This window comes from Sceloporus undulatus, chromosome 4 (assembly GCF_019175285.1).
Source record: "Sceloporus undulatus isolate JIND9_A2432 ecotype Alabama chromosome 4, SceUnd_v1.1, whole genome shotgun sequence".
NCBI classification, from domain to species: Eukaryota; Metazoa; Chordata; class Lepidosauria; order Squamata; family Phrynosomatidae; genus Sceloporus; species Sceloporus undulatus.
Genome location: NC_056525.1, coordinates 16,968,923 through 16,985,650, shown reverse-complemented (window position 1 = coordinate 16,985,650; position 16,728 = coordinate 16,968,923). Strand labels below are relative to the sequence as shown.

The 16,728-nt window shown below is 40.4% G+C and overlaps 1 protein-coding gene across 6 annotated transcripts in view; it reads left to right on the top strand.

Annotated features, from left to right (window-relative positions):
• Positions 1-16,728, top strand: part of PHACTR3 (phosphatase and actin regulator 3) — a 267,248-nt gene that overhangs the window by 101,191 nt on the left and 149,329 nt on the right. For all 6 annotated transcript variants that reach the window (XM_042466347.1, XM_042466344.1, XM_042466343.1 and 3 more), the window contains one exon: positions 15,220-15,381. In XM_042466347.1, the coding sequence (XP_042322281.1) occupies positions 15,220-15,381 (162 nt within the window). The remainder of the gene's footprint in view (positions 1-15,219; positions 15,382-16,728) is intronic.

Here is a 16,728-nt window from a genome sequence, read left to right as displayed (position 1 = left end):
CTGGACTGTTCTTGGTTCTAAGAACTTTCATGGCAAGCATCTGCTGTTCAAAATTTATTACTATACCACAATGCAACACAATCTGAAAAGAACAGAAGAAGAAAAGTGATATTGTGATAACACTCTGTTGGAACACCAAAGGGAATGTAGGCAGAAATTTAATTACAAGGTCTATCTAGAATAGATCTATTGAATCAATGGGACTTTCATAAGCATTGGTTTATCATATATCAATTGTTTCAAATCCAGATTGGATTTAGGCCATAGTGGGTCAAAATAATGAAATTTAATGCTTAACAGCACTTACTGTGGACAGGCAAGAAGACAAGACAAATGATTATCCCCATTTTGCAGATGGAAAGGGGCTAAACTCAGGGGGAAATGATTTGCTGTGACTTCTTAGTGAACTTACTGTTAAGGGAAAGTTTAAACCAGAAACTTGCTATTTCCGAGTTCATGCTCTTAGTTAAAACAATGAGCATCATGAAAAATTTGCCTGAGAAATGTCACTAATATGTCACTAGTAGTTATCAAGTGACAATAAAATAAAGAGATTCTGTCCAGACCGGAAGATTCAAATTCACTTTGACATTTTGCTTCATCAGTAGCAACTTTAAGATGAACAACTGCGGTCCCCGAACACACTGCCTCAAGACATTCCACCTGACATTATTGAAAATATGTTTTCTCCTCCCTAAATCCCTCACATGTTTGGTATGAACGTTATATTCTGAATTCATCTAAAATTTTCACTTTGTATGCAGAAAATATTCTACTCAGAGTGGTCTTAGGCTCAGAGGCAGCAGGGGTAATCAAAGGAAGGAACATTAACAATCTGAGAGACCCCACAGGTCAATGGCCAGGGAGTCAAGCAGCATCACCTTCTGGGTTCGCCAGGAAAGAACGGAGCCATCATAAAATAGTATCTCCAAGTCTCATACCAGCAAGGCAGCCCAGAAGGATACCATGACCTATGGTTTCAAAAGCTGCTGAGAGATTCAACAGAACTAGCAGGATCCTAAAGTGTAAAGATATAATTCTGAACACCAAAGTGAGGATCAGCCAAATCATTGTATTCTGCATCATTTTTTATAGATTTGTGAATTGGAAAATGAAGACAGCTAAAAGAAAGAAAACAAATTAATCTGAGATGTGGTGCTGGAGAATAATGCTGAGGATACTGTGGACAGCCAAGAAGACAACCAAATGTGTTCTAGAACAGATCAATCTTGAACTCCCAGGAAGAGTATCAGGATCTAAGGCTGTGGTTCTCAAACTTTGGTCCTCTAGATTTTTGAGACTTCAACTCCCAGAATTCCTGAACAATGAGCATACTGGCTGGGGCTTCTGGAAACTGAAGTCCCAAACATCTGAAGGCCCAAATTTAGAAACCACTGGTCTAAGGCATGGGCGATCTGTATTCCAAGGTGGGCTGCCAGGGTCAGGGTTGTGGACGGTGAGCTTCAGATAGTCTAATGGGCCAGAGACAGAAGCTAAGTCAGGTAACAGTCCAGGTATAAACACAGCAAGGCCAAATTCCAAGAGTCCAATGGGCCAAAGGCCAAAGGCAGAGTCAAGGAGCAGGCAAGGTCTAAACACAGCAAGACTTGGTTGAAGAGTCCAAGGGGCCAGATGTAGGAGGCAAAGTCAAGAAGCAGACTAGATTTAAACACAGCAAAGCTAGCAAAACAAAATACAAGCAATACAGCACAGAACACCATCCTTTTATAGCAAGGGTAAATAATGCACCCCTTAAATGGTTGTGGCACCAGCTGCTCCAGCTCCCATGCATGATCAGAGCCAGCTGTGCTTGTTGGACTCTGACAGCTTGGGCCCAGTCCTGCAAAGACTTTGGCAACAGGACCCCAGCAGCTAGAAATCCCATCCTGCAATGACATACACAGGTGGACCCAGAAGTCAAGATAACAAAGCTGAGGCTGTTGCACTTTGGCCACATCAAGAGAAGACTTGAATCACTGGAAAAGACAATAATGCTAGGAAAGGTAGAGGGCAGTAGAACAAGAAGGAGACCACATGCCAGCTGGTTGGATTCAATCTAAGAGGACACGAGCCTGAGCCTTCAGGATTTGAGCAGAGCAGTGGAGGACAGGGGGTCTTTCAGATGTCTCATCCACCGGGTCACTATGAGTTGAGGTTGACTTGAGGGAAGTTAACAACAAGCATTGTCAGAGGTACAAGTGTCTACAGTGTGCCTGCATCATACGTGGGTGCCTTTTATGTGGCTTTCAGCTATTTCCAGTGCCATTTCCTGAATGCCGCACACACTGCAAGCAGGAGCCCCATTATTCTCAATGGGGCTCAAGTATAGGCAGAATTTGTCTTACATGGCAGGGTCTGGAACGGATCCCCGCGTAAGGCAAGTGACCACTGTATATAAAAATAATTGATTAAACAGAAGTTGAACATAACATCAAAGATTACATAGGTGTAAAACAGACTTCCTCTTCTAAAGGTGGATTGGGGTCATGGCAACTGCACAATGTGCCCCCACTCTGCCTTGAAGCCACCCAAAAAAGGAGCAGCAAAGAGCCGCTCCTTTTTCGGGTGGCAAAAGGTGGCTTTTCCCACCCGCTGCAGCAGTAAGCTTGCTTTAAGGTGTTCCAGTGGCATGTAAATACCACACCACTGGAAAGCCAGGAAGGTGATCCACATGTGGGCAGCCAGGTAGATTGAAGCTGGCTTCCAGGCATCTTGAGGGCATGCATTGTCTGTATGTTGGTGTGTTTTGGCACTTACTTAATACAGGTTGAGTATCACTTATCTGGAATTCCCAGTTCCAAAATCCTCCAAACTCCAAAATTGTCCACATGAGTGGCTGAAACAGTGGCACTGTCGATTTTTGATGGTTCAGTGTACACACTTTTTTCCATGCACGAAGTTATTAAAAATGCAGTGTATAAAAATTACCTTCAGGTTATGTGTATAAGGTGTATATGAAAAGTAAATGAATTTCATGTGTAAACTTGGGTCCCACCTCCAAGATATCTCATTATTTATATGCAAATATTCCAAAATCCAAATAAATAAATAAATCCAAATCCAAAACATTTCCAAGCATTTTGGATAAGGGAGACTCAGGTCCAAAACAAACTGCAGAAATAATCCAGTTTGAGACCGCTTCAACTGTAGTCTCAATGACTCAATGGTCAAGAATTCTGGGAACTGTAGTATTCTGAGACATTTAGGTTTCTCTGTCAGAGTTTCGTGCCACAATAAACTACAACTCCCAGGATTCCCAAGCACTGAGCCAGGGCAGTTAAAACAGTCTCAAACTGGATTATTTCTACAGTGTGTTTTGGATCTCAATCTGTACATCTAAATCCTGACTAAATGCCTCCAATTTACATCTCTCTCCCATGTTCCTAACACTGACACTGTTAACTCACATAATCTAACCTAAATCTTGACTCCCCCTCTGATCTCCACCTAGCCTTTTTGACATCCTTCAAACACTAAACCAATCACCAGTCACCCCTATCATTCCATACCTTCACCCCATCCAAAAAACATCACAGACAAAGATATATAGTACCTGACAGAATATGATGACAGCTGGTGCCATTTTAAATTCAGTGTTGGCCAGGTTTTTTAAGAATCAAAATAAAAACTTGCAAGCAAGTCTAAAACACTCCCACTTCAAATACTTAATAAATTTGCTTCCCAGGCAGAGGTCACAACTGAAATTCAGGTTCAAAGTTTAAATGACAGGATTAAACAATTTTGACAAGTTTTAAAATATCTTGACATACACACTTCAGCTTTGTGGTGTTGGAGGAGAGTTGTGCAGATACCATGGACTGCCCAAAAGACAAATAAATAACTCTTAGGGCAAATCAAGTATGAACTCTCCCTAGAAGCCAAGATGACTAAGCTGAGACTGTCGTATTTTAACATTTCATGAGAAGATCTGGCTCACTATAAAAGACAAAAATGCTTGGTAAAGTTGAAGGCAGGCGGAAAAGGAGTAGACACAGTTAAAAAAGGATAGATCCAAGGAAGGAAGCAAGAGCTGAGCAGGGCTATAGATGATAGGGTGACTTGGAGGGTCTCTCATTCATAGTGTCACCATAAGCTGAACTTGACTTGATGACAGTTAAAAACAACACTTCAGCTGTAGGGAATTGCTGCTATTAGCTTTTTTTTGGGTAAGAAGGGCCAGTGATATGGGGAAGAACCCTGTATTGGAAGTAGCTTGTATTATTACTCTCATGATCTTCCTCTGTGTTTTCAAATGCACTGGACAAAAGAATTCTGGACTAAATGGATCTTGATTTGATACAGCATGGCTGTCCTTATGTTTGAACACAGATCTCTGAACTAAGGGATATTACAGCTCTATTAGTGATATGCTTTTGAACTCTGATTTAAGCCTCATCATGCTGCCAAGCTGGAGAATAAAAAATGGTGAACTGTCTCATGAATTATGACAGCTCAGCTCTTGTTGCAAATCCTTTGAGACTCTACTTGGTCTTGTCATTGTTCTTTCTTTGCCTCTTCCTTGGCTTTTGGCTGTGATCCTTCACTACAGACTGAAGAACATTTCCTAAAGATTTAGTTGTAATTGCTTTTCAGGGTGTGGGTGTAAAGATAATAAAGTTTATGAAGAAGTCTTTACCATGAATTATTTTCTAACTGTTCCCAGATCATGCCGACTTTGTCTTTTTCCTGCAGCTGTGTGGGGAAGTAACATAGGATGTTTTAGAGCTGTAATAAGGTGCAAGAAATGATAATCAAAATGATCAAGGGCCAGGCACAACTTCTATATGTGGAAAAGTTACCACATTTGAGCTTTTTTAGTTAAGAAGAATGGCAAGCAAAGTGGGACGTGATAGGGGTTTATGAAATTATGCACAATAGACAAGAGAAACTTACTTTCTCTCTTTCATTACACTGCGACCTGGTATCATCTATTGAATATGAATGGTGGAAGATTCAGGACAGAAAACAGGAAGTTTGTCACACAGCATATAATTACAGTGTGGAACTTTCACTACCCCAAGATGTAATGATGACCACCAATTTGGATGGCTTTAAAAAAACAATTAGATACACCTATAGGTGAGACTCTTACCTTCAGAGGATGGCAATGGCAATGTCCCTATGAAGAAAGTTGCCAAGAAAATTCCTTAGGGTTGCCATAAGTTGGAAGTAGCTTGAAGGCACATAACAACAACCATAATAGGTGATGAGGCTATCCTTGCCTTTTAGTCATGGTGGCTATGTGTTACTTCTAGTATCTGAGAAGAGCTTAGAAAAGTTACTTTTCTAGACAGCATGGTCAGTGATTCTGGAAGTTGTACTGCAGAAGAGTAGCTTTTCCAAGTTTTACATCAGTATGTACAGGAAGCCCCTGCTTTTTGGTGACTCACTCTTTTGATACTTTCAAATGACAGACAAGTTCCATTAATTCAACAAGGGTCTGCTCTTTCATTAGTTCTTCTTGCCTAAAAGGATTTCTTGGGACTGCTAGCATACATGTGTGCATAGTCACAAGGCTTGCTTAGGGAAACAGCAGACCCTTCTTTGAATTGATGGGAATTATCTATATAATTTGCTAGCAACAAAAGAATGGGCTTGCATCAGTTCTTCTTCCTATGGAGGCTCACTTTGGATTGGTCATACACATACTGGCTGCTTGCATAGTGAGTTGGAGTGGGAAGGCTTGATACCTTTGCTCTTCTTAGCTCACTTTGGAAACAGTGCTTGCACATGGGAGAAATGTAAAGGGACCCTCCATAGCAATCTAAACTTCCCCCCCACCCTGTGTTAAGTCCATTGTGCACATATTCAAATGTGAAATACAGTGTGTTACTTATATTTTTCAGTGGCCAAAATGTATTTGCAAGCTGTTTTTTAACTGTTTTCACTTTCTGACCGTGGTTTGGTCCCCAACCCAACAGATAAGTGGGGGGCTTCCTGTATCTGAATACTGCTGGGAGATTGTTATTGTGTTCCATTCATGTGCACTAATGATCCATTTCAAAGCAAAAGTTAGATCCATTTGTAGATATCTTAAAATGGCTCAGTAGAACTCAAGGAATGAGTGATTCTTTTCTTTGCTAGAATGTAAAAATAATTATTGGTCACATGTTTGGGCTCTCACTGGCAAGAATGAAAGAGATCACAAAGCAGATGGACTTTCAGGAGATTAATTTCTTCCCTTTCTAAAAAGCCAAATGATTTTGGCCACAAGGCATTTCCTTGCTGACTCTTTGTTGTTGTTGTTATTTTTATTAATAATATAACCTACATAAAATAATATTGAAAAAATATCTTATACATAGTATTCCACATACAATATGTAATAAATCACATTAATTATCCATTCTTAATTACCTTATCTGAATCTTATTCATATTAAACTATTTAATATTAACTCATGAAAAGCTATGGAATGCACTCAAAGACATGGCGTGCCACTGCATCTGATAGTCCTGATGAGGAATCTGTACCAAGGACAAGAGGCCATCTGTACCAAGGACGAGAGGCCACTGTCAGATCAGAATTCGGGGAAACGGAGTGGTTCCCAATAGGTAAAAGGGTCAGGCAAGGCTGCATCCTATCACCTTACTTGTTTGACTTAACCCTGAGTCCCCTGTTTTTGTGGGAAAGCCCCAGGTGAGACAAAGTTGCAAATCCTCCAGTTTTGGGAGCTTCAGCTCCAAGCAAGAAGAAAGGGCTGGATATAAATTATCATCTCTCTTATTATAGAGCATATTGCTACCATTAGCAAGCCTTCATTGAGTGGCTGCTGTAACTTAGGGCCCAAACAGACAGGCCAAAATAAAGCTTCTTCAGGTCACTTTGGAGGTATGCTGTTTAAATGCTGCATGTGTCCTAAGAGGCTGGAAGCCATGCAAAAGCCATGCTCCAGTCCTAAGGACTGGAGCACAGCTTCTGGCCTCTTAAGATGTGTGTGCCATTTAAACAGCATACCTCCAAAGCGACCCAAAGCAGCTTTATTTTGGCCTGTCTGTTCAGGCTCTTAGAATCCCTAGGACATCTGTGTATTTACTTAGCTTCCTCTTTCTTTTGCTGTCACCCTCCTCCCTGCTCTGCATCCAGCTTCTGAGTTGCCAGAAAATGGCTTTCTTACCCTAAAAACACTCAACCCCATCTGATCTTGGAAGCTAAACATGGTCACCTCTGGTTAGTACTTAGATGGGAGACTGCCAACAAATACTTGGTTGCTGCAGGCTATGTTTTGGAGAAGGAATTGGCAAAACATCAGCCTTGCGATCTGGCAACCTTGTGTGTGTGTGTGTGTGTGTGTGTGTGTGTGTGTGTGTGTGTGTGTGTGCCTTCAAAGCAACTGTCAGCTTATGGTAACTCCATTTCCTAAGAAAATCTGACTGAGAAAGTGTGACTTCCTCAAGGTGATACCGTGCATTTCCAGGAATGATGGGGGACTTGTACCCTGGTCTCTCAGAGTCCTAGTTCAGTACTCAAACCACTACCCAAAGTATTGTGTAGCTTGTTTTGGATGTAAGATACTAGTTGCTTCCTGAGGCAAAGCAGCAAGTGTACCCTCCACAGTACATTGGGCTAGCCAAATTATTTTGTTACCCAAAGCAGAAAATTCCACAAACATCCTTCCTAGCAGTACAAATATGATTATATAGTCAGAGAGACAGTGTATGTCTCTCATCACACTGTGATGATCAATGTGGTGTACTGGAATCATGAAAGAACCAGGTTCTAATCCCCACTAGGTGACCTTGGGATGGTTACACATATACACCCTGTAACATGCACCAGCTTCACAGAGTTGTGGTTGTAAAGTAGGAAGGAAAGCCTTCTAGGCCACCTTGAGTTCCTTGGAAGAAAGGCAGGATATAAACATAAAAAAGTAATTGTTGCCTTTCATTTGCATCTGAAATTTGCTGCTTTGAGCAGCCACCACCCTCTGCCTAATAGTAGGGACAGGCTTGGATTTTATCACCTTACCACTTAACCTCAAGTGACAGAAAGCTCAAGTATGTGAAAGTCATATATCCATCTTCTATTACTTTTCCATTTCCTCTCTCCACTCTTTCTCTATTCTTTCCTCTGAAAACACTGCATACATCTGTATTTTAGACTCCTGGGGCAGAGGCTTATTATTTGTCTCATTATTTTTTCTCATTATTTTCCTCTGTGAATGCACTGATAGTGCTGTGTGAATTAACCAGCATCCTTGTAAATAGCATGTAACCACAAGTACTGAAGGAATGGGAAATAACATGGTAAAGAGAGCACTTTACTACCCACATGGAGATGGGAGTACTGAATTACCTGCATGGAGATGTAGGTGAATAATTTCAGCTATAATGGCTGTTGAGCAACCTGAGCAACCACTTCTGAATCTTTCTGTGAAGGAGTGTGGGCTGATCCTTGTAGGTAAGGCAACAGATTGATTACTCTTTATAAAAACAATAATAAAAACTGATTCCTCCTCTTGATCGAACTCCTCCAGATGTGACAGCTTGTAGGAACAGAAAACTATATTGTAGAAGGTATCATACTCCCAACCTCCTGCTGCTGCAAGCAATCTAGAAGAGCGCAGAGGCCAAGAGAGAAAACAAACAAGGTGACTACCAATCTTAAGGTCCAAGCCAGGAACTCACTGGCCCAGAAACCTCAAGTTCTAGGGCAATCCTGAACTGGCAACTCTATTCAGAGATTTGCAAACGTAAATTGCAGAAGACACATACCATGTCACAAATGAAAATTCAAGACACTCTAGTAATTAGGGTTGTCCACAATTTGTTATTTTATGTACACATTTCTCCTTTGTCTCCCATACCCTTGAAGTTCCTTGTTTTACTTTTTGCACACAGTTCCTCCCTCCTCTAAAAAGGCTATTTCAGAAATTGGGTAACATTTAGTGTATAGCTGGAGGGTGGCACATGTGTGTTGATTCATTTCGGGAGGATGAACATGTGTGTTGCATTGTAAAGTGCTGTGGAGCTGTAAAAAGCTGGAGGAACTAAGCAGAGTAGAACATATTCAGGCACTCCATGGAAACTGGAGAGATGTCTATGGTAGGCAGGAGGAACCAAGGATGGGCAGGAGGAACCAACAGTGCCAAAGGAGAAAGGACAGCTCATCTGCTGGTTGGCCTCAGCAGGATAATCTACAACAGCTGGAGAAGGGTGTGGCTACAGTAGGCTACCATGGAAAGTCTAGCCAGCAGTGAAAAAGAGAATCAAGCAGAGGAAAAAAGGATGTCAGTGTAATTCTGTAAGCGAGCAAGTCCAGCAAGTCTATTGCAGGGCTAGAAGCCGTTGCAGAATGCTGGACAGACAGCTTAGCGTAGCCCAGCCAATGTGGCAGTCATCACTGTTAAAGGCTTACCATAGGGGTTTTTTGCTTCAAAAGAAGAAAGGCCAAGAACTAGCAAAAAACCTGATATAACAGTGATTTTGAAGAGGCATTGTTTGGACAGTACCCACTGTTGTAAGCCTGGGGGAAGAATACCCTGATCAATAAAACATTCTGAATTCTATCTCCTAGTGTAGACTCATGAAAGTCCAAGAGTAAGGGTGAGTTGATGTTCCCTTACTGTCATGGCCAGCCAAGATCAGGTCTCGGAGGATGATGAGGATGATGGGGCTCCTCCAGAGCAAAGAAAAAAAAATGCATTGAGCAACTTCTGAGGGATTTTCTGATCTCATGGGAATTCCAGTTTATCACAGGGTATAAAAATGTGTGAATTAGGCAGCAAAACACAAGTCTGAGGGAGTAAAACGTCCCATAACTGGATGAGAGTTATGTGTCTTTTTCATTTCAGTGCCTTTGATCATGCTGCGATTTACTGCAATCAGATTTGAGGAAAGTTTTTGTAAATATATTCACAAGAAGATACAACAATTTCATAGGATGAATTATCGACCTACCTCTGACCTTTGTCTTCCAGCATCAAACCCTGTTGTCACCACACAGTGTGACACAAGAGACTTTTAGTCAAACCTACTGGTGTGATGTTTAAGGCAGCCTGTAAAAGTAAGCCATTCTCAATCCTGGATCAATGAATTGTAGGGTCAACCTGCCAAGATGTCACCAGAAATCAGCCAGCTCATCTAGTATCCACTTATATGCATGAGGAACTCTTAGGACAAGGGGAATGGATAAAGCTGTAGTGTTATGCTCATAGTGTCTGGAAAATATGTGCCGATGATAATAAATAAATAAATAAATGATTTATTTATATTCCGCTTTTTTCTGGAATCAAAGTGGATTACAAAAAAAGATATCAAATAAACAAAAATAGCCTCCCCACCAATTGTAGCATAAACAGAACAATAAAATATTTATACAAAAAGCAGAAAAAGAATAAGGAATACAACGTAATCCAAAGTAAATGATATAGCATAATGTCTAATAAAGATACAAAATCCAAAATACACAACATGGTAATAATTAAGGCATGACATCTAGATGGCAATTCCCAACATTCCCCTGGCAGCAAAATAACAAAGACAATACAATAATGCAATACAGCAATAAAAGAGTAACAAGAAGAGAACATGGTCCCTTTACTCCCACAAGCATTATATAATAATAGCAAATGCAACTCTAATGGAATGCAATACAACAATACAATATAATACAACTCTAATACAATACAACACAATACACATAATTCCCCCTTCACATATACAACAAAAATTCCAAATATAACAATTACACAACATAAAATAAATAATTAAAACCAATTAGTCAAACATTCAAAACAATCAACCTCCACCTGAGTCCTCTGTGCCTTTTGAGGCTCTGGAGTGATGTTGGGTGGGGCAAGGCACTTCCTCTTCCACAAGCATGCCGCCCTCTCAAACAGCTGGGCTGGAGTGATGTTCCCTACATCAGAGCCCAAGCATGAAGGTGGCATTGCCTTCCCTGACTCAGATTCTGGGATGGATTAACCCTTATGCTTAATACACTTTAGAGTAGCTCCTCAGCTAAACTGAGACCTCTGGTATAGTATGATGAACCTGATAGCTTATCTTTGTGATGAATAGGTTTGGGTGGCTTTTTTGTTGTTGTTGATACTGTGTTTCTTTCAGAGCTTGGAAATTAATCTTTTTGAAATACATTTCCCGGTGTCCATTCTGGCTTGGAGGATTCTAGAAACTGTAATCCAAAAAAGTATATTTCCCAAGTTCAGGACATGCTGAAAACCTTTACCTATTGATGTGACAATTTTAACAAGGGAATGTAGTTCCAGCCTAGAATTGCATGCTGAAGATCTGAGGTTCAATTTCTGCCATCTGAAAGACTGAAGAAAGTAACTTTTTTATGTTATAGCTAGCTTAGAAAATTCCTCCTGTTGGCATAGCAATTGCATACTGTGAAAACTGAACAGGAAAACTAGAGAGGAAAGTAGAAAAAGCATTAAGGTACTGGTAATCTGGCCAATACGAGAGTCAAATTGGTTGTCCTGTCTATATCCTAATAGAAGTCAACTATGGGAATAAATAGAATAAGTTAATGATATACAGAAAAGAATCAGTGTTTGATGGAAGTATAGAAAGCTGCTTCAGAAAATCTGATATGCTTTTTGTATATTTGGAGAAAAAAAAACTACTGAAAATAACGTTAGTGTTACAGCCCTTTAAAAAATACTACTACTAATTATTGTTTGTCATTGACCATTAATTGTTGGGTAAGAGTAATGTTACTTCTTGGTAATGGGAAAGAGTTATTTATATTTTTAAAAAATATAAGAGAGGAGAGGAAAATGAACAAAACTAGACACTAATTTGCAAATCCGCAAATGCTCATCCCTTGGTATGAAACAGTTCTAGTAGAGACAGAAGCAAATGCGTCTGGTTTCTCAGCAGAGCTGATAGAGCGAGGTTGCTTTTCTTCTTTCACTTTGCTCTAGCCTGACTGAATGTTTAGTGACAAGCAGTGATTGCCAGTCCCACATTGGCCTCTGGTGTGCAAAGGAGGAATAGATGATAACCAAGAGGGGAAGATCTTAACCTTTATTTCAACCACTGTTTTTCTCTGCTGTCTTCCTCCTGCTGGTTGCTGTTTCCCAAATTGCATTCAAAACAGTTTTCCTACCTAAGTGGGACAGTGAAGAGTTGAGAGAATGGCCGGAAGAAAAAGTGGCAGGGTAGTTTCCAATTTCTTACCTTAAACACAAGATTGAAACTTCTCATGTTTGCTACCAGACATCTAGTTTTGGCCTATTAAAGACTGGGCTGAAGGGGGCATGCTTGTAAGTGTAAACCCCAGCCCTGTACATCATGTTTTATTCCCCCTTACAATCTTCTTCCAGAACAATGGTTCCCAACGTTTGCTTCTCCAGATGTTTTGGACTTCAGTTCCCATAGTTTCTAACAGCTGGCTGGAGCTTCTAGAATCTGAAGTCCAAAACAAATGGAGGACCAAAGGTTAGTAACCACTGCCCTAGAAGTCAGACCACTAATATCTGATTATTTAACAACTGATCCAACTTCAGAAATCCTTTCCCCTTTTTCATTAAATTCACTGATGGAAAGTACTGTTCGACTGCTTTTCTAATAAGATTGTGTTTTATACAAACATAGTGTCATGTACTGACTAACTTTGTTTCAGAAACACAAGCTTCACAGGTCAGAAAACGTTATTCAGAAAACTAAAGTTGTTCACAGCATAATGACATTGTCAGAACTGAAGCAATTTTGGTTACAAAGTATATTTATAACACTTAGCAATTTAAACATTTTCATTTCCTCACCCGCCATTCATCTTCTAACTAAAACATCCCTGTTCCCAAGATTGCCCTTCTTTTCCTCTCCACACCAAGAGTTCTCACTGAACTGGTCTTGACAGTTCATTTTCCCTTCTCTCTTAGCTGGCTTCAAGAAAGATAAACAATCTCTCCATCTAGCTTCACTACAAGTACAGCACAAAGCATCCAGTATTACAAAGCATCCAGTATTATAAAGTTTATAGAAAATACATGACAGCAAACATAGCAGGAGCTATGATCCTGACACATAGACATGTCTGGAGTATACATCAGTCATTACTAACTTGGTCAATTGAATTTAGTGGGTCTGTGGTAAGCATGAATATGTCTTAATTCACTAATTGCAATTTTTCTGAAATTGTAGCCTCTACATTTAACTCCACATGCACTGCATACTTATATTTTTTCATATGAAATAAAATGGATATTATAAGGTTGTTTGTTTAAAACATTATTTTGACAACACAAATTATTATTAAGTTATTTCTGGAAACAAATGGCTTAGAAATGTGTTCCGTATCACTCATTTAAATTTTATGGGTTGTTGAAATAAACATGCAAATTGCCTTATAATTCTCAACCTCATGACACTGTGGGTGACAGATGCCAGCACCGCACTTGAGAAATAATGCATATGTGCCCACATATAGATCTCAACAATGCTACAGCCATGATTTATTACACTCTACTACTCTCTTTCAAGACATGGGATGGAAGATGCCTTTCACAGGCCTGTCTTTATTACCACCACAGCAATGCTTCCCTTGCAGTTAATGTAATTGATGGGCACATGAAGGCACATTATCAAGAACTGTAAAAATGAAATCTATCTATAAGCAAATGTAGCAAGGATGTCTTTGTTTTTTGTTTGCTTTTGGCAGGACTGTTGAACAGTTAGGGATTTTTAAACCCACCTCAGAATTTATCCCTACCTAGCATTGGTATATATTCCTTTTTTCATACCAAATCTATTCTGATATGAAGCTCCTCTGGGAAGAGAATAGAAATGTATGCCAGTGCTAGGCAGGAATAAATTTATTTTCTTCTGCCTCTGGACTTTTAGAATAGAAGTAGAAATTGTGTGGCTGGCAAACAACAGATGGCCTGGAAGATGGGTCCAAAGTGTCCCATGGGACTCCATGGGCCATCCAAGATGTCTGCACTCCTAATTTCTTTATTGCCCAATCTACTCCCATTTCTTGGTCACAGATCAACAAACAACAATCACAATATCACTAGGTTGTGTAAAAATGTGTTCTAGACCTCCCTCCACTCCAAAGCATCACCCTCTACCCAAAAGGTCCTCAAAGGCAACCAGGAATGATGGGATGTCAGTTCTAGTTGCCCAGAGTTGTGACTCTGAGAGTATTCTGTGGTTCCCTGTGTAGGAATATTTGGAGAGTACAGCTGGGCTAGTGCAGTATAAGCTTGTAGCAGAGAGCTTAGTAATTACTCAGGATGACAATTGCAAGATTAAAAAAAAGAAAACTTATGTTTATTGTCTCAGGAAATCCATCATAGTATAGAAAAGAAGACAGATTAAAGAAGTTCATAGAATCATAAAATAAAAGAGTTGGAAGAAACCACAAGGGCCATCCAACCCATTTCCCTGTCATGCCTGACCTATACTTGGTTACAAGAGCCCCTGAAAGTTCAGCCCTCCCAAGTGCACTTTGAATACCTTTGCAGTAACTGAAGTATGACAGTGATGAAAAGGGAAAGGGAAGAGGAGAAGAAGAAGGAAACTAGGACTTTTTAAAAGCAGCTGAGAACATAGGAGGGAAAAGGATTAACTAAAACTGCCTCTGCTGAACTTGGAAAGGTGGAGAGTATGGGGATGTGTATGTGGGGGGTGGGGGTGCAGCCTTCCAAAGTCTCCTGGGAGGGTGTTAATTCAACCCTCTAACCTCTGACAGTTGTTCACCTTTTGTTTAGCTCTATATGGATTCTGTGACAAAATATGATTGGTGAATAAGATGTCCCATTCTTGTGCATGTTGGTTAAGTGGAAGTTGGTGGCAACTGTAATTTTTACCTGCTACCTTTCTTGCTGTAACTAAGGGGTCGACAGACTGCCCCAAAAGGGTTGGGCTAGAGGCTAGAGGCTGCACCAAGCAAACAGCACAGCTTCTGTCAGGTCTAAAAAGAACCCGCTGAAAGCAGGTTCTTTTTAGTCTCCGCAGCAGGTGCACTATTGATACACTCTTGCACATCAGTGATGCAATTGTGGCGCCATGACAAGTGGATGCTGCACCACGCTTGTATCATCATGGCAGTCCCCATGTGGACGGGAGACCGCGATGACGGTGCCTTTCCTGCAACCTGTAACGGGCCTAAGAAACTTGTCAAATGTATTTCCACATCCACTGTCCTTTTTAACATCATGCCTTACTGTATTTCAATCTCTTCCTTACATTTTTCATTTTTAACTAGCAGCTTTGTCGTCCTTCTCCATCCCCACCCCACTTTTCTCAGAGGAAATGGATCCATCCCCTGCAGTGCGTTCTGAATATCTGGTCTCAGGGATTCGGACTCCTCCTGTCCGACGGAACAGCAAGCTAGCTACACTGGGCAGAATCTTCAAACCATGGAAATGGAGGAAAAAGAAAAATGAGAAACTAAAGCAGACATCAGCAGGTAAGTGGTTTGGCCAAGAACTGCTTTATGGCAAAATAAACTGTGATTTACTTGATTGTAAACTGTACTTAGTAAGCAAGAGAGATAAGCTGGGCTGAGTGTGTACACTGATTTATGCAAGTGAAGAAAAAACAGTGAATCTTTGATAGCCTACAGAATCCAGCCTCATGAATCTCAGATTTTATTCCTTATAAAACAAATTTCAGCCCCTGGTGCTTTTATATGAATGCTTGAAAGTATATGCATCATGCCTGTTTTTTACCATTAAAAATGCACCTTGTTTTCTGTGCAAAAAAAAACAACCTTTTTTTCTGTGCAGAAAGCCTCTTTTTCACTACAGAAAATAGGTTTTTGTACAACTACCAGAGTATGCAAAATAATTCTCCCACAACAGTTCAGGATGTTTGCAGGGAGAACTGCTGAGGAATCTTCATTTTATCTCAGAATGGGGAGGAAACTACCATAATTATTTTCCCTCACACATGAAGACAAAATAATCAAGAATTTACCTCTCTAGTGTGGAATATTTTTAGAAGTACTGTATAGCACAGACCCACCAATGCTATTATTGTAAGAAAGTAAGGCTGAGCATTTTTGTTAAGAGATTCACACTCTGTGGTGGCTTCTTTCTGGCATCCTACTCTGGTCAAGGCTTGATTAATATCTCTTTCCTCCATCCCCCCCACCCCTTGTGGAAGTGGCACCCAGTCATGAGCATACATGTGCTGTACATCCTGGTTGCAGCACATCCATGACTCACTGCATGGGAAACAATAAGCCCAGCAGTTTCTCATTGTTTCCTCATTCACATGACCAATTGATCCACAGCAATTCAAGCTGGGTTGACAATAGACCAGTTCTCTTCATCACTACTCCCAAGATTTCTAGTAAAAAAGCAAACAACATCAACTACCTACTGTCAAGAGAAAATGTCTGGATTTATATGCTGGCTCATTTAATGGTTTGGTTGGAACTTAGCCTTACATGATAAAGAAAAGAGGTGTGTTTGGGGACAGGGAGAACAGCAAGCTGCTCAATCCACAGCCCTTCTCCCAGCCTATAGCTACTCCCTCAGCATGGGGGATTATTTAGATCAGACCTCGGCATTTAATCACACGGGAGGCTAAGTGCCCAAATCCTGTGCAGAAACTGGATTTAAATTCTGGGAATATCCCTTAAAAGCAGGAAGATTTTCAGACATATCAGCGGCATTGAGTATTAATCCAACATTCACCCGCATAGAAAGTGGACAGAATCGGTCACTTTTTACTTTCCAGAAAATCTCACCTTTTACTTTTGGGAAAGTGGACCAATTTTTTCCACTTTCTGTGTGGGTTAATGTCGGAT